The following is a 21,206-nucleotide window of genomic DNA, read 5'->3' on the forward strand; positions in this document are numbered from 1 at the left end:
ATGGGCACAGAATGCTCACCAAAGAGCATCGACTGTGGAGGAGGCTCTCGTGGGTCAAGTGGACAAGGTAACCTGAGGATATCAGCCTCTTTCCTCCCCCATCCCAGGGCTTTCTCCACCAACTCATGTACAACTGACCACGGAGGCAAGGATGGAGGCTATGCAGGGGCTCAGCCACACGGACTCCCCTCACCAAGGCTGACTTGGCTTCCATCATAGCTGAGTGATGTCAACATTAGGGCCTTGTCAACATTAGGGCCCCACAGTCAGTGAGCTCCTAATATGATGCCACTCCACAGGGGGACTGGGCAGTTGCCTAGAAGACAGGTTGATGACATTGGACCCCTTCCATCAAGAAAAGGGCAGTGGTTTGCCCTTGAATATTTCAGGTCAAGACTTGCCTTTCCAGCCACATAACTTCTTCTGGAGCCACCATTTGTAGACTTGGAGAATATTTTATTTATCTATCACCATGACAACTCAAGCAACATCACCTTAGACTGAAGGCTTCATTTTATGGTGAAGGAAGTAGGGCAGACAGACCGCCCATGCCCATGAAATTCCCTGGACTTACCATGTGCCCCCAACACCCCAAAGGAGCTGGCTTTGGAGAACGATAGAATGGTCTGCAGAAGACTAGCCATGGTGCTGGATGACAGCCAACACCCTGCAAGGTTAAACTGCTGTCCAGACTGTGGTGTGTGCTTCGCCCCACAAGGCAATATATAGTGCCATCCCTCCCCAGCCCAAATGCATGGGTCCAGGAACCACGCAGTGGAGGTGGAAGTGTCCCTCTCACTCTAACACCAAATAACACACTGGAGGAATTTTTGCTTTCCTTCCTGTGACCTTGGGCTGGTGTCCAAGAGAGGAATGCCCTCATCAGGAAAGTCATGCTTCCAGTGAATTAAGGCTGGGCTGCCCCCTCCCCCCACCGGCTGTGTCTGGTTCCTAACACCACAGAACCAGCAGGCAGGGGAGCGGTCACTGTCAGCCTGGGATAGTGAACCCAAGCCGGGTTCATGTGGGGATGTGAATTGGTTCTATGCACTGTACCAGGGTCCGGAGCGCAGAGGTTTCACTGAACTGATGCAGGGCTCTTACTGGGATAGGGAAGGGGGGTCATTCATGACAGGCCCATAAAGGACTTGGGTCCTGAAGGAACAAAAGTTTGGGGCACCCCACCAATACTAAAAAACAGTGCTGCTGAGGAGCGCTCAGAGAGGGCAGGACATGGGTGGATGGTTGGAGAGCGTGCTTGGAAGCAGGTGCTGCTGCAAGCCGGCCTCATGCTTGCCCATCTTCACCCTCACCCCTTCTAGGAAAGCATCTCAGGCTCAGGATGGCACATCACCCAGGATGATCAATGGAGGACACATTTCCCCCATAGGATCAGGGTGGATGCTGAAGGGCATGGGTATGGGTGGTGTGACTCTGCTTCTCCGGAGGTGCTCTGCCCTGCTCTGCCTGCTTTTGTGCCCCAAAGGGGCTGCACCTGTAGGATGGGGACTCAGGACAGAGTCAGAGGGTGATCTGTTCCCCTTCCCCCTTCCCTGTTGCCACAGTCACAGCCTGCCTGGGGCCCCCCTCCTGTCCCCAAGTTCCAGCCAGCCCTCCTTCATGCTGCCTCTAGAGAACCCAGAGGTACTATCAGCTCCCTACCACTGCCAGCCCTGGGAGCTTGCCCACACTTCCCGAGTGGCCCCAGCCCCTGCCCACACCTTGACAAATAGGCCACTTTTTATGCTCCTTTATTTCCCTGCTTTCATGTGCCCCTGCTGGGACTCTGACAGATGCAGTCACAGGTACAGTAATAGTCATTATCACTTTCCTGCAATTAAATAATGAAAACTTGAACTTCCCACCCTAGAAAAATCCATAAATAATGTCTGTGTGATCAGTTAAAAAAATTATGGAGATCCATTCATTCAACCAACCCAAAGCTGCTGAATGCCTGCTATGTACCAGCAGTGCTCTGGGTACCGAGGGTACAGCAGTGAGCCCGAGATGGACACCTGAGCACCCACTCTAGTCCGGGGACAGACCACAGACCAGGGCACAGAGGAGTAGAGAGAATTTTGAAGAGTGGGAAGGGCTTTGAGGAAAGCAGACCCAGCAATGTGATGGGCGGGATGGGGGGAGGCTGCGGCCGAGACATGAGCGGGAAGGAAGCAGCTATGGGACCCCCTCCAGGCAGAGAAAACCCCGGGCACAGGATGGGAATAGAAGGTGGCCAGCGTGGGGTGGCAGGGTGGGGGGCAGGCCCCAACATGCATGGGTGGGCCTCGACCGACTTTCTGCAGCCAGTCCACTTTCCCTGCCTGCTGCTGCCTGGGTCCTGTGGTCGCTGTAACCCTGGTGGTGGTTCCTGAGGTTTCCTGCCACCCAAGTCGCTAGGCCACGGCTCTTCCTGAAGGGTGTTTGTCTTCCTCCTTCTCAACCTCTCAGCTGACAACGTGGAGGACTCTGAAGGTCGGCGGTATGAGCCAGCACCCTGCCAGGATCGGACACATAGAAAGTGCCCGCAGAGACGTGCATGCACGACGGAAGGAGGCTGGGAGCCCAGGGAGGGTGGCGGGCAGGAGGGAGGGGAGGCCAGATGGTCCTCTAGCGAGGGGGCTGCTTCTTGCCTCCTTGGCCTCCTGACACAGGCCTAACTGCAAGTTTGCAAGCCCGGCCCTTCTGACCGCCCCATGCATGTCCTTGCCAGAGACGCCCCATTGCCTCCAGGAATGTTCCCGGCCTCCCAAAGCTCTGAACCGGCAGTGCCCAGCAGCTGCCCATGCGGGATGTTCTGCAGGCTGGGTGAGAGGACCAGACTAGAGGCAGCAGACCGACTGTGACCCCCCAGGTCCTCTAGGGCTGAAAGCGACACAGAGACTCTGCATTGCAGAGGCCGCGAGACATCAGTGAGGTCAGGGGCGTAGCCTGCAGGCGCACTGGGCACGTTCTGCAAGTGGTACTTAGAGATAGTAGCCGCGGACAGTGACGCTGGTGGGAGGTGAGACAAGGGGGCGACCCACACAGCCCGCACCGCCTCCTCCCTGCCCTGCTGGCTCCCTACTGGCAGTCCCACAGGCCCTCAACCATGGCCAGAGGCATCTTCCCAAAGGCTGGCTCTGACCACATCTCTCCCGCTCCAGAGCCTTCCATGGCTCCCCACTGCCTCAGGCATAAATGGGGCCCTCTGGAGCCTCTGGTCTAGGATTTCTGCTCCAGAGCCTACAGCAATACTGAGGGAACTCCTCACTGCCTGGAAGGAGCAGGTGTGCAGGCTGGGCCAAGCAGTCAGGGAGGAGGCGTCCAGAGTCCATGGCGGGGGCAGGGGGGCACCTTGAGGGAGGAGACCAAGGCTTCACAGCAAACACTGGAAACACTCTAAGGGCCCTGTGCATGGCGTTTTGCAGACCGACCCGCTGAGACCTCGGTGAGGCAGGGCCGGGGTGGCCCCCTGTTTCAGGAGAGCCAACTGAGGCTCGGGGAAGTGACGCAGCTGCTGGTAAAAGGCAGAGCCTGCTTCTGGTCGCAGTCACCCTGGCCCACCACGCTGCGTTGCCTTTCCTCCTTCTAAACCAGGCTGGGGTCCCCTCCTGGGAAAAAAGAATAACCCCGGACACTTCTATCCGTCGAGCACTTTCCACGTAGCCTCTTGCTTGTCTGCGCTCAGTCTTGTTCTCCCTACTGAGTGTGTAAGGACACAGAGGCTCCAAGCCACCAAGAGACCCAGCCAGGGTCACCCAGCAAGTCAGTGGCTTTGTCTAAGTCTGTGTGGCCAGTGGAGGCCTGTGGCCAGTGGAGGCCTGAGCAGAGACATCCCCAGGCTGCCAGGCTGACATGTCCTGCCTGGAGTGTGGACCATGAAGAGGCCTAGAAGGGTCAGACTGAGGACACTCCTGTCCCTCTGGCCCCCCCTTCCGCCTTGTGGTTCTCAAAGTGTGGTGCCCCGACCCCACTAGCAGCATCAGTCCCTGGGAACTTGTTCGAAAAGCACGTCAGACTCACTGACCCAGAACCAGTGGAGCAGGGGCCTCCCTATAATTCTGCAGACTCTAGACTGACTCCCAGTTTGCGACCAGGGCCTCTGTTCTGGGCCATCTTGCCCACTAACTGACCCCCACCCCGAAACAGAGGGAGGGAATCCAGGGTGTGGTCATCTTTAGGATGACACCTACTTTGGACACGGCCACAGCTTCACCTGATTGAGTCCAGGGGAAGACCGAACTCATTATCAAATTACCCCTTACCTGCCGAGTGGGTGAAATGCCCCCCACCTCGAGCAGATTAAGGGGTGATTCGCAGAGGGGGCGGACACCGCTCTTTACCCCTTTACCATCAGTAGGATCCCTGGTAGCCCAGATCCCGCCCGCTGATCTCAGAGGGTCACCTCCCTAAATCGGATTTGGAGACCCTGAGCGGGTCAGGAAGCCAGATGTCAGGCCCCTCCCTGCAAAGCCGCAACCCGGTCCTTGCTGCCTGTACCCTGCTCCCACGCCATCCTGGCGCCCGCAGAGCGCACCCTCGGGGCACAGGGTTTGGGGGCCTCTGCTCCCACTCAGAGGCGCGCCCCATGTGGCTGCTGTCGCAGAACACGTTTGGTGAATGTCAAGGGAGAAAACGGTGGCCCAGCCACTAGAGGACCCACGGGGGGTGGGGTGCAGGGGGCAGGACGGACTGGGCGCGGGCCGGATTTGGGGAGTGCCCAGGTCCTACCCCCCCCCCCGCCCTCCGCCGATCCCCATGCAGTCCGGGAGCGGGATCCGGGCTGCCAGGCGCCCCCACCTCTCAGCCTGCTCAGCCTCCAGTCTGTTCTCTCCCCCGCACCCCCCGCGCGGGGAGAAGGACTCCAGGGCGGCCTGGGGGCCTGGAAGGCAGGAGGGCGGGAACCCCGAGTCCCCCGCTCAGTTGGGCGCTGTGAGCCCTGGCGCCAGCCGCTTCCCTCTCTGAGCCGGTGCCCGAGCCGGTGCCCATGCCCAGGGCTGCGGTGAGGGCTGGAGGACCCAGTGGCCTGTGGCCGCGGACCCCGGGGTGTGGCCCCTGTGAAGTGGAGGTGCCCCAGAGGGGTGCTCCCCACCTGCTCAGCTCGTACCCAAGTGGCCGCCCGGCCCAGTGAGCAGCAGGTGCGCCCCCTCCGAACCCCAGTGTCACCTCTCGCTCAGCTCTGTGGCCCTGAGCAGGTTCCTGAGCCCTTCTGTGCCTCTGTGTCCTCCACAGGGTGGGATAATAAAGGACCATCCTTCCAGGGTCTCCAGATTAGAGAGCTCGGTGAAGCCCCCAGACAGTGCCTCGTACGCAGGAATGACGGTCCTGCGCTCCAGAACATTGCTGTGTGCGGTTAAGGGGCATCTATTTTAAACCTCACATGTGTTACACAAAGGGGGTCACGGCAGGCACCGCTCATTCACCAGCACTTCCCGGAGAAGGATCTGTCACCACCTCTGTGAACAGGCGCTGTGGCTTAGTGGGGTGGGGATGCGTGGCCATGTGTGGTGAGACCTGGGATCTCCGAGGACAGCCAGCTGGGTCCTGCCCTTTGCTCCCAGCAGTGGGTAGTCCTCTGACGGCTCTAGATGTTAAAACTCTGACACCCAAAAAAATAATAATAAAATAAAATAAAATACTCTGACACCCCACCCTCACCCCACCGCCAGGTGTCCTGCCTACCCTCAGCTTCAGGGAATGGGCTGGGGTGAAGAAGCAGGAAGGGGTGGTGACCACAGTGTCCCCAGGGGTGGGCAGGCGCCGGGTGGGGTGGGCCCAGGCTCTGCTAGCACGAAGCAGGCGGGGTGACGTCTGCGCAGTGACCTCTGCGGGCAGCGTGCCCTGGGACGGCTCTCTTCCTCCCCTGCTGCCCAGGTCAGTTCTGCAGTGGGACCAGCCTCAGGTCCCAGAGCAGCGCCCCCGTCGTCTGCCCCAGCCATGGTCCCCACACTTGGGCTGCCTCTCTCTTCCATCCCCACCTGTCCACCAAAGTCACCTGTCCTTCAGGCCTGAAATCAGGCACCATCACCTCTCAGATCACCCAGCTATGGACCTCAGATGGGTGCGCAGAGTCCCCCAGAACCTGGCGGGCTGAACCCGAGCCCCCGTGCTCCCCTCGCCTGCCCAGTGGAGCTCCTTGAGCGGGGGACCAGTGAGCGCCCCCGGCCTGTGAATTGGGGAGCAAGCCCCTCCCTCTGCCAGTGCACGGAGTGTGGGGCGCGGCCCAGAGCCCAGAGGGCTCCACCTCCTCTTCTCCCTCTCACCCACTCTCTTGAGCCCGGGTAGAGGCTGCAGGTGGCGGCGCTGCGCAGAGAAGGACCGTCACCCATCCCCTCGGCTCCCGGGGGACTGGGAGTCTGCGCCTCCCCCACAGATTCCAGCTGGAGAAACTGACACCAGGAGACAGACTCCAAGCCACCCGAGCAGGCATCGGGCAGTGCCAGCCGAGGGGAGCGAGGCCCCCAGGCGGGTGGTCTGTAGCCTGCCTTTCCCTCATCCATGGGGAGCGGGACGTGGGGAATGGGCGTAGGGATGGATGGGTGTCCCTAGGTCCTTGGGTCGTGTGTGGCCGCCACCTTGCCCGCCATCACGGAGTCCCTGGACCCTAGTGGCCTTAGTCTGTGGGGCTGGGAGGGGTGCTCGAACACCTCTGTGAACACCAAACTCTGACCCCTGCAGCCCAGAAGCGGTGGGCCTGACATCCCTAGTGACACCCTGCCTCTGGTCCCCATTCACGTTGACTCCCTCACATGCTCCCCACCCCTACCCCCCCAGTTCTGCACAGCACAAGTAACCCCCCCCATAATCCCCCCCACACCGCCTTGTCCCAGGGCACACTGCAGGCCACAGGCATGCTGTGGTGGTGGCTGATGGTAATGCTGGTGGCTCATACTACAGACTCTGGGAAGGGTGCTTTGCACTGTGCCTGGCTCCCAGGGACAGCCTCGGTTGGTGTGATTCTCTCATTACAGCATTTTAAAAACTGAAATCGGACTATTTGCTTTAGAGAGAAACATCCTGAAACTTTATGCAGTCAACCAATTTTGAGGGGCCGGAGATTTAGCATTGATGCAAGACAGGTGTAAATCTTATCGAGATGAGACAGTCAGTAGAAGGGGATGGAGGTTTTCTCTAGCAGACTTTTCATCTTAACCATCTCGAGCATCTGGCACAATGACAATAAGACCTTCCTGGTGTGGATCAACGAGGAAGACCACCTGCGGGTCATCTCCATGCAGAAAGGGGGCAACATGAAGGAGGTGTTCACTCGGTTCTGCAACGGCCTCACCCAGGTCAGGCCTGACTGCCCCAAGCTGGGCTGGCACAAGTGGGCTTTGGTGCCAGGGAGGGGGCAGGGCAAGCTCCAGCGCTCTAGAGCTCAGGCAGGGATGTGGGTGTCCCCACCAATTTCCCTCGCTCCAAGGGTCCCAGCTGGTCCCCCCAGCGGGCCTCTCAACCAGGTCTCTCCTCTCTTGTCAACCTCCAGATTGAAACACTTTTCTAATTTTTTTTTAATTTTTTTTTTTATGATAGTCACAGAGAGAGACAGAGAGAGAGAGAGAGAGAGAGAGAGAGAGGCAGAGACATAGGCAGAGGGAGAAGCAGGCTCCATGCACCGGGAGCCCGACGTGGGATTCGATCCCGGGTATCCAGGATCGCACCCTGGGCCAAAGGCAGCCGCCAAACCGCTGCGCCACCCAGGGATCCCCAAACACTTTTCAAGTCAAAGAATTACGAATTCATGTGGAACCCTCACCTGGGCTACATCCTCACCTGCCCATCCAACCTGGGCACAGGCCTGCGGGCAGGTGTGCACATCAAGCTGCCCCACCTGGGCAAGCACGAGAAGTTCCCGGAGGTGCTCAAGCGGCTGCGGCTTCAGAAACGAGGCACAGGTGAGTGGGACGGGCCGTAGGCAGTCTTCTGTCCGGAGCAGGCCCCCACCCGCCTTGCTGACCTGGTTGTCTCCCCAGGTGGTGTGGACACAGCTGCGGTGGGTGGCGTCTTTGATGTCTCCAACGCAGACCGCCTGGGCTTCTCAGAGGTGGAGCTGGTACAGATGGTGGTGGATGGCGTGAAGCTGCTCATCGAGATGGAGCAGCGGCTGGAGCAGGGCCAGGCCATCGATGACCTTGTGCCTGCCCAGAAGTGAGGCCCCAGCCCGCACCTGCCACCACCACCAGCCCCGCTGCTTCCTAACTTATTGCCCGGGCAGTGCCCGCCATGCACCCCTCTGATGTTCGCCACTTGGCGGCTGAGCCCTTAGCCTCGCTGTAGAGACTTCTGTCGCCCTTGGTAGAGTTTATTTTTGTGATGGCTAAGATGTTGCTGATGCTGAAATAAACTAGGGGTTCGGCCTGCTACCAGTCTCCGAAGAAAAACAAAACAAAACAAAGCATCTGGAGCATTTCAGCCCTTCGCCGGTCCTCTTCTCACCCAGGGAGATCTAGTTAGGCTCCCTAGGACCCAGCGCACAGGGGCTCAGTCCTGGACCTGCCTCTCACAGAGGATCAGCACGTGAGGACAGAGCGCAGGCCGATGGTGCTCTTGTCGCACTTCAGAATATTACATGTTTCAAACTAACACCCAAATGCTGCTGTGTCGCTGCCCTGTCCCGGCGTCCGGGGGTCTGCGGTGTTTTGCCCGAGAAAGGCCGCAAGAGGGCGCGCAGAGCAAACCTTCCTGGACCAGACCCGGGGTTCCATCCCCACTGAGTACCCCCAACCCAGGCAGGCTGTCCTCACCCCGGGAAGCTTTGGAGAGTGTGTGCGCTAAGGAGGTGGTTAAGGGGATAATTCTTGTGTCGCCGCGGCCATCACCGTGGGAGCGTCAGAGACGGTTGGTCCTGACTGCACCGAGTCCGCTCTGTCCTACTACATGGGTCAGGTCCAGGGCCAGAAGGGGGCAAGGCCTCCCAAGGATACCCAGCAAAGGCTGAGCCAGGCCACGTAGCTCCTGCCTCCAGCTCTGTGTGTCTCCTGTGGGGTAGGGCCTGGGGTGGAGGCTGGGGAGGAGGAGGAAAGCAGAGGCTGAAGGTGAAGGCGGGCCCCAAGGCTGACTCTGCAGGCTCACATGTGGGCCTCCAGGCCTGTCTTTAAAGACACTCCCTTGGGGATCCCTGGGTGGCTCAGCTCCAGCATGATTCTGGAGTCCCCAGATCGCTCCCTGCAGGGAGCCTGGTTCTCCCTCTGCCTGTGTCTCTGCGTCCCACCCCCCACCATGAATAAATAAAATCCTTAAAAATAAATACATTTACTAAGTTGAATTTTGTTTAAAGAAATAAAAATAGAGGGCAGCCCCAGTGGCGCAGCAGTTTGGTGCCACCTGCAGCCCAGGGCGTGATCCTGGAGACCCTGGATCGAGTCCCGCGTCGGGCTCCCTGCATGGAGCCTGCTTCTCCCTCTGCCTCTCTCTCTCTCTCTCTCTATGAATAAATAAAATCTTTAAAAAATAAAAATAAAAATAGAGACACCCCCTGTCCCCAGCCTGCTGCTCCACCACCACCAGAGCTTTTGCCTCAAGGGCCTTCAGCACTTCCTGAGAACCCTGTTAGCAGCAATCCCCAGGAGCTGTGAGGCCCTTGTCAGCTAACACCTTGGATGACAGCTTGCACCCTCATTAACAAGTAGGAAGAGCGATCCCTATCCAAGTGGAAAGTGGCCTTTTGGGAGTTGGGGTGGCATCCCGGGAGCATGCCAGTGCACATTTTCCTGACACAAGGGTGTCTGGGTGGAAGGGTGGTGCAGTTGAAGCCACAGGCGCCACTGTGGCATTGCTGTGTGACTCTAAGGCAAACTCTTGTCCTTCTGGTTCAGGGAGTCTTCAGTGGAGAAGAGTATGAATGAGGTTGTCCTTTCACAGAACTTAGCTGACTGGAATACTTACTTGCCTAAAACCCTCCCAGACCTCCTTCCTGTTATCATCAGGGACTCCTCATCAGGGACCCATCCCTTAGCCAGTATCCCTAATCTTGCATGACCTCTGCCAACCCTCTTTACACCCACATCATCAGGTCTCCCAAACTGCAGCCTCTAAGGCCAGATCAGGCCCCTGTCAATCCTGCTGTGATGTCCCCTCCTGGGCCTTCTCCTGGGAAATTTATGCACAGAGCTCTGCACAGAGCTTATGCACATGGCCAACAGACAGAGGCACCAAGATTTAGACACAACAAACATTTTTTTCAGTGACACTTCACTGTGTAACTTGTTTCTTCTTTTTGGATCATCAGACTGTGAATTCATCAGACTATGAAATTGGATGAGATCTTATTCATCTGGATGATCCTAGAAGCTAGCACTAACGCTGAGTAATACATGTTCAATATTAATATTTATTTAAGATTTTATTTATTCATTCATGAGAGACAGAGAGAGAGGCAGAAACGCGGGCAGAGGGAGAAGCAGGCTTCATGCAGGGAACCCAGTGCGGGACTCGATCCCAGAACTCTGATATCGCGACCCAAGGTAAAGGCAGATGCTCAATTACTGAGCCACCTAGGTGCCCTAATATTAGTATTTATAACAAATGTTTAATTTATGAGTGAGTGGGTGAAAGAATGGTGAGAAGATGAGTGGGTGAGTGAATGATGGAAATGGGTGGTAGAGAGAAGTAAGAAAGGTTAACTATGTGTATGGATAACATAAGGATATAAGGATAATGGATGAATGCATAGCAGAATGATGGATGGATGGAATACTAGATGGATTTGTGGTAGGGGACGAATGACTGGATGGAGAGGTGAATCATGGATGAAAGATGGATGCAATGTGTGTGTGTGTGACATGGATGAATGTATAAATAATGGTTGGATAAGCATGGTAGGCGCTAGATGGTGGATGGATGGAAGATGGTGAATGGTGGATGCCTTTACATAATAGTAATTGGTTAAGGAATGAGCAGATTAGACTATAGGTTGTTGTTGAATGGATGGATGTGGATGCTAAACTGATAGAGTATTGGATCCTGAGAGAATCAATAGATAGAGGATGAATTGCAGGTGGTAGACAATGGATGTTTGGTGGGTGGATGAATCATGGAAGCAAAGAAGGATGGTGGATAAATAAAGTGGATGACTGTGACGGATCTATCCATAGAGAATGGATGGATCAATGGCAGATAAACACGAATGGATATATGATTGATGGATAGATCATGACGGTGTAGAGGGGGCTGAATGGTGTGTGAATGGAAGGAGAGATGACAAATAAATGAATAGTTGCTGGGTCAATGGATAGTGGTTTGTGTACTGTGAAAGTGTAGATGGGAGGTGAGTGGTGAATAAATAATGAATGGGTGGATCCTGGAGAGCTAGATGATGATTAGGGGATGGATGGATGATAATTAAATGACAGATGGCTATATCTTGGGAAATGGATGCATGAAAGGTGATTGGTGAAGCGGAAGATGGTGGAGAGATAGTGGATGAATGGTATATGGTGAGTGGTGTATGGTAAATGCATGGTTTAATGTGTAGGTGGAGGAAGATCGACACATGGCAAGGGGATGGTGAATGGATAATGAATGAATATGGATATTAAACAGGTAGTGAGTAATGGGTGGGAGTTGATGCAGAGATGATAAACGGATGGATCATGGATGTATTGTAATGGTGGATATTTATCGTGGATGAATGCTTGTTGCTATCTCTCTACTCTATCTCCAGCATCCAGCTCCTAGAACAATAGTTGGCTCATAGAAGGCGCTCAATAAATTTTCTAGAATGGATAAATACGGATGGGTGGTAGATGATACCTGAATGGGTTTTGGATGAGTAGCAAGTTATGGCTGGATGATGGATAGGTGGATAGAGGATATTGTGAGATAGACGATGAAGATATGTGATGGGTAGGGATAAGAGTAGGGTGGATGGTAGATGGTTAGTGAGTGGATGGGTGGCAGGTTGTAGTTCATAGAAGTATGAATGGAGGAGTGATGGTGAGTGATTGATACTGAATTGTAGATGGAAGAATTGTGGCTGATTGGAGAGATGGAGGCTAGTGGATAAGTCCACATAAGTGGGCAGTAGATAAATGATAGATTGGTTAATGACAACCAGACATATGATGGATGGATAAATGAATGATGGATGGTTGTTAAATATTGATGGAAAACGGTTAGATAGTGAACGGGGGGTGGATAGGTGGTAGATGGATGAATGGTGAATTAATGTTGGACTGATGGGTATTTTCGTAGTGTACAGTTGCCTGGTAAACGGTGTGGGTGGTGAATGGATGGATGCATGACTGATGGATGGAGGTTGGATCGTAGGTAATGGCTGGGGTTGGATGGTAAATGACTGTGGGGTGGTGGTTGGATAGTGACTGGTTGGTAGAAGATACATGAATAGGGGGTGCATGGTAGGTGACGGTTGGATGAGTGGATGCTGAATGGTGGACCGTGGATGTTGGCTGGAAGCTGGTTGTTAGATAACCGATGGTGGGTGTTAGATGCTGGATGGTGGAAGGGTGGGGAATTACGTGGATCAGAGGCTATGCAACCCGGCCTCAGGTGCCAGGTTTGGACACTAGACTGAAAGAAACTGCCCCAGGACTCTTTTGTTCCTTTTTGGGAATGGGATTGGGGATGAAGATGGGAGGAAGTGGTGCAGTCACACACACACACACACACACACACACACACACACACACACACACATGCCCTCACCACATTGGCCATCCCACTTGGGTCTTTTCCTTCTCTTCACTCCTTCAAATTGGAGGGTGTCCTTTTTCCACGTATCTGGCCACACCGAATTCTGACACTTCCCCCCAATTCCTGAACCTCCAACCTGAGGCCTGGAGTCTCTAGGGACCGAGATCATGAGGTTTGGTCACAGGGAGGCTACTGGTGGCAGGGAAGTGCGCGCGCGGGTGGAGGGGGGGGAGCGGGGCGGGGGCAGGGGGCGGGGGGAACCCAGGCTGGCAGCTCCCAGCAGCTCGGTGACCCAGCGAGCAGCCAGCACGGGAGGGTGAGTGTGAGCGAGGCGCCCCCTCCCCACCCTGGTCCCAGCCGCGGCCCCCACCCCATGCGCCCTGGCAGCCGGTGCCCCGTGGCTGGAGCGCAGGAAGGCGGAGGTTTGGGGGGCTTGACCCCAGCTCTCAGGGGAAAGAGGAGTGCGTGGGCGCCGCGCTTTGGGCGAGAACTGGGGGGGGGGGCTGTACGCCGCGCACCTGGCCTGCACACCTGGGCGCCTTTGAAGGTGTGGGTGGTGGGAGCCCCTGATGGGCGAATGGACTCGGGCGGGCGCCGGGCAGCGGGAGGCAGCCCTTAGAGACCTGCTGCTGCCTGCCTGGCTCTGTCTCTCTCTTCTCTTTCTCTATCCCTCTGCCCCTCGTCTCCCTCCCTCCATCTGATCCCTCTGGGTCTGTTTCCCCCTTCTCTCTCCAGTCCTGTCACCTCTGGTTTGTCTCTGTGGCTGGTTTTTCTGCCTTCCCTCTGGGCTCTTTCTGGAATCTGTGTGGGTCTCTGGGTCCGGTCTCCTGGTCTCTGTCCTGGCCGCTCCGGCTCTGGCTGAGGTTCTGTGTCCTGGGAGGAGATTGGGGCGGGGGTGGGGGAATGGGGGGCTCCTATGGAAGGTCTGAGGAGGGAGCATCCAATCCGAGAGGGAGGGTAGGGCTGGCTTTCTCCAGCTCTGGGATTGGGTGGAGGCATCTGGCCCCCTCCCGGCCTTCCCTGGGTCTCAGCAGGACCTGAACCAAACTGAGCTGGGTTTGGGTGAAAGAAAGCTGGGATCCCAGAATAGCAACCCTCCCCCTTTGCTGGGTGCCCACAGGACCCCCACCCCCACTACCCACAAGGCCTCCCAGGCATCCTGTCCTCCAGGTTGGTGCTGTCCCTCTGCCTGGCTCCTTCCCAGCGCTCCCTGCGGCCTCCCAGCCAGCGCCAAAGTTAGACATCGGCCTCCAGACCCCACCCCCACTCCTGCCTCTGGCCAAGTGCAGGTGGAGAGTTCAAGGCCGGGGCTTCCGAGACCCGCCAGGGCCTCTCTTCCCAGAGCTCTTGCCCGGCTGTCCGGCTGGCTCCCTTGCCCTTGCGCTGGCCTGGGCGGACATGGCCAAGTGCAGGCGGGATGCTGGTTTCCACTTGGCTGTGGGTAGAGAGGGCCCCGTCTCGAGTGTGTGAGGGGTGTCTGCTCTCGGAGACGACCTGGCCATCTTTGCCTCTGGCTGACTTGAACCTGACTCACGCTGCCCCCAGCCTCCTGGCTCAGAAACCTTTTCCCTGATCCCGGTCCCTGATCTCTGTGCCCTCCCGTAGCCGTTCCCTGTCCCAGAAGATCCTCTCCTCCCCCCTGGCCTGGCTGCCTCCTGCTCAGCCCTGGGCCTCAGATCAGCAGGAAGCCTTCACAGGTCTTAAGGCTGAGTGGGCTTCTCCGATCCGCCTCTGCCCTTCTGCAACCCTGGGCATGTTGTGCGGTGCCCATCTAGTGCCCCCCGCCCCGATGGTGGGTTTGGGCAGGGAGCCGTGGTGAGAGAAGTCCAGCTGAAGCAGTGGGCAATGGGCCCAGGGTCGGGTTGGTACAGGCTGGAGCAGTCTGAAGCTTCCAGAAGGAGAGTGGACTCTAACATCTGTCCCACGGCAGACACCTTGTTTCTCCCCGTCTTCATGCACCCCAACAGCGGCAACAGCATGACTACCCCCCAGCCTGCCATGCCAGAGATAAGCCCAGCTGAGGAGGCTGGAGGCCCAGCAGGAAAGGTATGTAGTTGGGGCCCTGGGGTCTGCCAGCCATGGGGACAGGGGAAAGACAGCCTCAAGCCGTGGCCCATGAGTTGAGGCATGCCTCAGTTTACCCATCTGTGTGAGAGAGGTGGTCGCTCCTCTATAGAAGTCTGGTGCATAAAGCAATTGAAGGCCGAGCCTCCCTGGCTTTCTCAGCACCCCTTCTGGACCTCCAGGACTCCAGGGTTCACGCCCCAAAGCAGTTGGCTCTCTGCTGGCTGAGGCAGTGCCACAGCCCCCTGGCCTAGGCCCCTAGTTTTTTGGGGGCGGTGTTGATACTGCCAAAAATAAGGCCTCTACACGAGGGGTGCAGTCTTGATGCTGTGAGTTCTAGAGCTGGGACATTGTCATTGTTGGCCGTGCTGGAGGGCAGTGGGGCTGGAGGGGGGAAGCAGCCCAGAGTCACAGAGAGGGGTCAGCCTCCCTGGCAAGACAGATGGATGGCAAGCCCTGCTGGCCTGGACCTCCCCCAACCCAACCCCGTGGCACACTCTGGGCAGAGGAGCATCTCTGGCTGGGGGTCAGCAGGCCTTCGAGGAGGAGGACAGGAAGGAGAGTGGCCGGGGGGTGGAGTTCCAGGAGAAAGGAGCCCCTGGGCTGGCAGTGTGCGCAGGAGGAGCCAGGATGGTCCAGGGGTTGGGAGCATGGCGAGGTCCCTGCTCTGCTGTTCCTCTGATTCCACAGGAGTCACAGCCCCATGAGGTCAACTGCTGTACTTGGTCAAAATGCTGATTCCTGGGCCCCCCATCCAGGAATGTGCATTTAAACACATGTCCAGATGTTTCTGCGGCCGCGTTCAGGGCCGTGTAGCACAATCCCGCAGCTGAGTGCCTCCTCAGGGAGCCAGGCAGCAGGCAACTCTCCTACATCAAGGAGTTGCGAGGCGGGGGGCAAAGTCAGGGACCTGGGGCAGGGCAGGCGTCAGTGCTGCCGTGACATTAGGGCCAGCAGGCTGTGTGGCGACAGTGGCAGCTTGGGCCTCTACCTCGGAAGGCCTTGAATGGGAGGTGGAGACACTGAGGGCACCCGGCTGGCTTGGGGAGGCAGCCCCCGCACACTCCTGTGGGCACCGAACAATGAGCCCAGAGCAAGCCCAGAGAGCCTGGGGTTGCCATGGTAACAGCTTCCCAGCTCTTTGGAGCTGGGGAGGAGACCAAGGGCCCAGCAAAGGCGACCCCAGGAAGGGGCTGCGCAGGATCTGGGGGACAGTGGTGGTGCACAGGAGCGCGGGGCTCACTCACAGTGTCGCCTCTTGGGCCTCAGGCTCCTGTCTGTGAAATGGGCCTAAGGGCTGAGCCCAGATGGGTCCTTTGGTGCTCCAGGTGCTGAGTGCTCCAGCCCCAGTGGTGGGATGGGGAGGGGGCACCTGCACCCCTTTACCCCCTCCACATGTTCTCTCCTGCCCTGAAGCTTGGGCAGGGAGGGCCCCAATCCTCCCAGTGAACAGAGTGCAGGACGGGTGTGGGGGGAGCAGGGAGCCCAGGGCTTGGCGCCGCCCTGACCCCTGCCCACCCCCTGCAGGCTGCGGTAGGTGCCCGGGAGAAGGGCCCTCGGCTGGGCCAGCGGCTGCCCTCCATTGTGGTGGAGTCCAGCGAGGTGGGCTCTGTGGAGAGTGGGGAGCTGCGTTGGCCCCCTGAGGGCGCCCTGAGGGGGCCAGCCCAGAGCCAGGCTGCTGGTGAGTGAGGGGCTGCCTATGGGGGTGCAGAAGCAGGGGCTCCTCCCGCCCACTCCTGCAAGCAGGGCCCTCCACCCCTGCAGCCCGGGCACACATCACCCCCATTTGCTCACCCTCTGAGCCTCTGCTTGGGCACTGGGAGCCTCTTGGCCTCCACCCTCCTCTGTCCCATGCCCCCTCCCCTCGGCACGTGAGGACCCCATCCACCGAGGGGCCTGCGAGGTGCCCACTAAGGGTGCTGGACACAGGATTACCCGCTCCCGCTCAGTTCCTCATCCTCTTCTTTCCCTCCCCATTCATTGCCTTGGGAGCAAGTGTATGTTCAAAGGGCCTAAGAAAGTTGAGGGGGGCTGGCGAGCAGGCCCGGCCCAGGTGCCCATGAGATGAGGAGATGGGCCAGCCTGGTGGCAGGCTCCTGTGCTGCCCAAGGAAGCTTCTGGGAGCAGGAGGATGTGTGGGCAGGAGAGGGGTCTCCCAGAGGCCAGGCGTGGGGCATGGGACAGGCAGCAGGCTGGGCAACAGGGACCTCCGTGGGGGGCACATGAGGAGTGAGCTGTGCCCTGGGAAGCTTCGTCCCCTGGGAAGTGTGTCTCCTGAAGAGGCAATGAACTTGGCCTCCACTGGGGCCCCTAGCACCCTGCCTGCCCTCTGCCCCTCCTCAGATGTCAGCCCCCCGGCAGCTTGGGCACAGAAGCGGCCTGTCCGGGCCATAGCCCTTACCTTTTCCCAAAGCCTCCTCAACACCTCCCTTCCATCCGGGCACCGGCCCTTGGGCAGCACTGGAACTCAGGCTCTGGGGAGGGTCTCTGGGTCTGCCCTGGTCTTCTCGCCAACCTGCCACCTCCTTGCTCTAATAGACATGCCAGGGGAGGGGGTACTCCCACCCCTGGACCCCACATGCCTGGCTGAAGCACCCCCCCACCCCATTTCCTTGCAAGCCTGTCAGAAATGCAGCCCCACTGACATGGAGGTCTTTGTGTCTCTGCAGCCTCCTCACCGAGTGGGCCGGGGGTACCAGGGAAGGCTCCGGATGATGCTGGCAGTCAGCATGCCAGCAGCAAGGCGCAGGCCCGCCAGACCCCCCAGTGAGAGGACAGAGCCGTGGTCGGATTCTGCTGGGGGTGGGGAAGGTCCTGCCAACCCTGCCCCTGCTCGCTGACAGCTGAGAGGGCCTCAGCCCCAGGGAGCAAGGAGAGCCGGGCTACTGCCTCCTGCTCACGGGGCCTGGCAGGGACCACAGGCCTGCCCTCTCCCACCTGCAGCCCAGGGTCTGGATCACACCTCCCTTGTCCTGTGATTTGAAGCAGAAATAAAGGCTCTTCCTGGTGGTTGGTGGGTTGCTAGGGACTCAAGGGGCTGGGGGTAATTTCGGTTTGGCCATGGCTTTCCAGACAAGGCCCTTGACTTGGAGCCCAGGCTGAGCAGGCCAGAGTGCCAAGTGAGCGCCCACTCAGGTGTTGTACACTGGGGGCAGGGGCGGGGGTAGCTGGTGGGGCTGCTCAGGGGCCAGCAGCTCTGTCTGGGGCCTTCTGCTCTGCTCTGCTTGCCTCAACCAGGACCGCCCAAGGCAGGAGCAGCTTCCTCCGGGTGGCCTCCTACCTCTCCTTGGGGCCTCCAGCTCTGGCTCTGTCACGCCCCTCCTCCCTGGGTGCATAGGGCCCAGGAATGGCCCATGGGATGGGGAGTCCCCACTTCACAGATGAGCACACTGAAGTGTGAAGAGGTGCTCAAGGCTAGTTCTGGCCCCAGCTGGGACGGGCTCCCTGGGGCTGGGTGGGGAGGCGCCTCTTCCTGTCCACTTGAGGATCCTGTCCCTCCATGGGGGCCCAGCGACATTGTCTCTTGGTTCTGTCTCACTGCACAAGGGGAGCCCTACTGGCTGTTTGGGGCTAGCACGGGGCTGGGGGTGTGGTCGGAGGGGGGCAGAAACCTGTTCACTGCCTGGGCCCAGGTGCACAGCCCTCCCTCCCGTCCTCCCTCTCTGGTTCCTGCCCTTGGCTAGCCTGACCCAGGCCAGGGCAAGCTCGGGACCTGGCAGGAGGCTGCCCTGCACAAATGTTAGCTCAACAAAGTCCTCGGGTCCAGGCAGGGTGGGACAGAGCCCTGGTGAGCTTGGAAGGACAGGCAGGAGACACAGGCCCCTCTGTTCTTTCCCGGAGGCCTTGCTAACCTCAAGGATGAATAAGGCGCTTTCTCCAGCACGCCTTCCTTCTAAAAATAACCCACCCCCCAAACGCAGGAGAAGTGGGAGGCAGGGGTGCTGCAGCTTGCCTGGCAGCCTGTTTAATTTTAACGCTGTGGCCCCATGGGCCACGTCCACAGTCCCAGGTGCCTCCCCTGGTCTCTAGCTTAGAGATTTCTGTGTTTCCCCCCGGGCATGGGAAGGGGGCAGACATTTCACAGGAAGCCCTGCCAGGACCCACTGACACACGGGACGTGGTGCAAGGGACGTGGCACAGGGGATGTGGGCAAACAGGAGTGATTTCTGTATTCCTGGTGCAGACTGTGGTGGGGGGTAGGGTGTCATTTACTGAGTGTCATCGGAGCCCCTCCCAGTGTGACACCCATTTATACACCACTTTCCCAAGGTCCCACAGCTGACGAATAGCTGAGCTGGGACAGAATCCAGGGTCCCCTGAGACCCGGTCCAGAGCGGTCCCCACATGGAGCCCACCACCTACAAGGGCAAGTCTTGCATGGAGATGACCCATAACTGGAGGTCCCAGGACCTGGCTGTGCCCAGTGAGCCTGGGGGCGGGGGAACCACATCCACGGAGGCAGCTCAGTGGGGCAGGGCAGAGAATGCGGGGCCCCAACCTGCAGGACCCAGTCCCTTGAAGACAGGCCCCCAGCCCACTCACCCTTACTCGCAAAGGCTGATGTCTGAGGGAACTGTGATAACGGCAGGAGACAGGGTGGCAGTGCCAGAACTGGGTGCCCTGCCGTGTCCCCTGAGGCCCCGCCCCCAGCAGGTGGGTTGACCTGGGGAAGGGCCCTGGGAATCATCCTGCAGCTCCCATCTCTGTGGCAGGGGTTGGGGTCACTGCCTACCGCAGGTCGGAGATGGGCCCCCTAAACGGCAGTGTTCCCTCGGAGAGAGGCGCTGTCCCCCGGCCCGACCCAAAGCCAGTTAGGGGCAGAGGATGGAGCCAGGCTTCCTCTCCGACTGTCTGTGCCTTGGTCCCGGCCGCGTGTGGGTGAAATTTCCAGCTCTGGCATCTGCATTCGGGGTGTGACAGCCTGGCTCCCCAGGAGCCCCTGGGACAGGCAAGCATGTGAGAGTCCCCCCCCGGCTCTTCCCCACCCGGGAGCCAGGTCCTCTGCTGCGGGCCCCGTTCGACGCCAACAACAGCTCCACTCTATGGAGGAGTAAACTGAGGCTCCGAGTCACGCACGGGCCTCTCCGAGGTTGTGCGGCCCCGGGGGCGGGGGCACCTGGACTGTGCTCTGCCTGGGATCCCCAGCGGGGCCTCCCCCTCCCAGCTGCCCCCTGCTCTGCCTCTCCTGACCCCGACCCCACCAGCCCTGTGGACTTTTCCAACGGGGTTTTACTGAGACAGTCGGGGAATAGCAATGTGCAGACAGGATGAAGGAAACAGCACAGTCTTGTGCCGAAAAGTGGGCACAGGGCAGGGTGGGTGTGGAGGAGAGGCCCGGGAGCAACCCCCAGGCCCTGGGCACCACCAGCGTCTCAGCGTCCCATCTCTGGAGAGGAGGCGACCCATAATCAGGGCACCCTGATATGCCCTGTGACCTGGAGACCAGGAAGGTCAGACTGAGGAACCCCGGTGTCCAGCAGGGCCTGACCCGGTGGAAAGATCCAATCCTCAGAGGCAGAAACTGGAGCTGGAGGCCTGGCGTCTGGCTCGCCAGCTGCCGGCCAGGAGCAGGTTTCCGTGCCTCTGGGTCGGTGTTCCAGTGCAGTGAGGGGGGATGCTTACTCCCACTGAGGAGCCCCGGGCAGTCATCCGGGGGTATCCCCTCCCCTCCCTCAGTTCTGACTGCTGGAGACACGTGGGACAGCAGGCCAGGGGGCAGACCAGCCCGAGCTGGGGGAAAGGCCCATCCAGCCCGCTGGGCTTGAGCTGGGACTCTTAACGACCGTATTTCACGGAGGGGTACCCAGGGATCAGGGGACTAATCACTCGAGTGGTAAGTCAGAGGACTTCCTGGAGGAGGTGTTGGCCTCTCTGGGTCCAATCTGACCTGTCTGCAGCATCTCTGGTGCCTTCCAGTCTGTTCTGGGCTGAGTTTTATTCTCAAAAACTTCTTACATTGAAGTCAAAACCCCCAGTAGTACCTCAGAAGGTGACTATATTTGGAGACAGTTTCATTATAGGGTGATTAAGGTACAAGGAGGCCATTGGGATGAGTCCTAATCCTATATGACTGGTGTCCTTATAAGAATAGGAGACAGGGACTCTTGGGTGGCTCTGCGGTTGAGCATCTGCCTTTGGCTCAGGACATGATCCCAGAGTCCCAGGATCAAGTCCCCCATCGGGCTCCCTGCGTGGAGCCTGCGTCTCCCTCTGCCTGTGTCTCTGCCTCTCTGTCTCTCTGTGTCTCTCATGAATAAATAAATAGAATCTTAAAAAAAAAAAAGAACAGGAGACACACACACACATGCACAGGATGACCGTGTGAGGACACGGGAAGAAGACAGCGTCTACACGCCCAGGAGAGCGGCCTCGGGAGACACCAGCCCTCCTGACACCAGGATCTCGGATTTCCAGCCTCCCGAACTTTGCAGCCAGTGGTACCGTGTCCTGGCAGCCGTCGAACACTAACGCACAAGCCTGTCTCCACCTGCCCCGCTCGGCCCCATGCCCCG

The 21,206-nt window shown here is 58.5% G+C and overlaps 2 protein-coding genes across 2 annotated transcripts; both read left to right on the top strand.

The window, feature by feature from the left end:
• Positions 1–7,671: 7,671 nt before the first annotated feature.
• LOC112657540 (creatine kinase B-type-like) lies at positions 7,672–8,342 on the top strand. Its single transcript, XM_025443587.3, has 2 exons — positions 7,672–7,874; positions 7,953–8,342. The coding sequence occupies exons 1-2, from the start codon at positions 7,721–7,723 to the stop codon at positions 8,129–8,131; spliced, it is 333 nt and encodes a 110-aa protein (XP_025299372.2). The 5' UTR covers positions 7,672–7,720; the 3' UTR covers positions 8,132–8,342.
• A 5,635-nt stretch (positions 8,343–13,977) lies between these two features.
• Positions 13,978–17,697, top strand: LBHD2 (LBH domain containing 2). The gene is made up of 3 exons (XM_025443744.3): positions 13,978–14,676; positions 16,222–16,375; positions 17,364–17,697. Exons 1-3 carry the CDS (start codon positions 14,476–14,478, stop codon positions 17,462–17,464), a joined length of 456 nt encoding a protein of 151 aa, XP_025299529.3. The 5' UTR covers positions 13,978–14,475; the 3' UTR covers positions 17,465–17,697.
• The last annotated feature ends 3,509 nt before the right edge of the window (positions 17,698–21,206 follow it).

This window comes from Canis lupus, chromosome 8 (assembly GCF_003254725.2).
Source record: "Canis lupus dingo isolate Sandy chromosome 8, ASM325472v2, whole genome shotgun sequence".
Taxonomy (NCBI): Eukaryota; Metazoa; Chordata; class Mammalia; order Carnivora; family Canidae; genus Canis; species Canis lupus.

Excerpts from the sequence above, each read along its gene's own strand:
- LOC112657540 (XM_025443587.3), top strand. The coding sequence starts at position 7,721 with ATGTGGAACCCTCACCTGGGCTACATCCTCACCTGCCCATCCAACCTG. Across the intron at positions 7,875-7,952 it reads GCTTCAGAAACGAGGCACAG|GTGGTGTGGACACAGCTGCG; the intron begins GTGAGTGGGACG and ends TTGTCTCCCCAG.
- LBHD2 (XM_025443744.3), top strand. The coding sequence starts at position 14,476 with ATGGGCCCAGGGTCGGGTTGGTACAGGCTGGAGCAGTCTGAAGCTTCC. Across the intron at positions 14,677-16,221 it reads CTGGAGGCCCAGCAGGAAAG|GCTGCGGTAGGTGCCCGGGA; the intron begins GTATGTAGTTGG and ends CACCCCCTGCAG. Across the intron at positions 16,376-17,363 it reads AGCCCAGAGCCAGGCTGCTG|CCTCCTCACCGAGTGGGCCG; the intron begins GTGAGTGAGGGG and ends GTGTCTCTGCAG.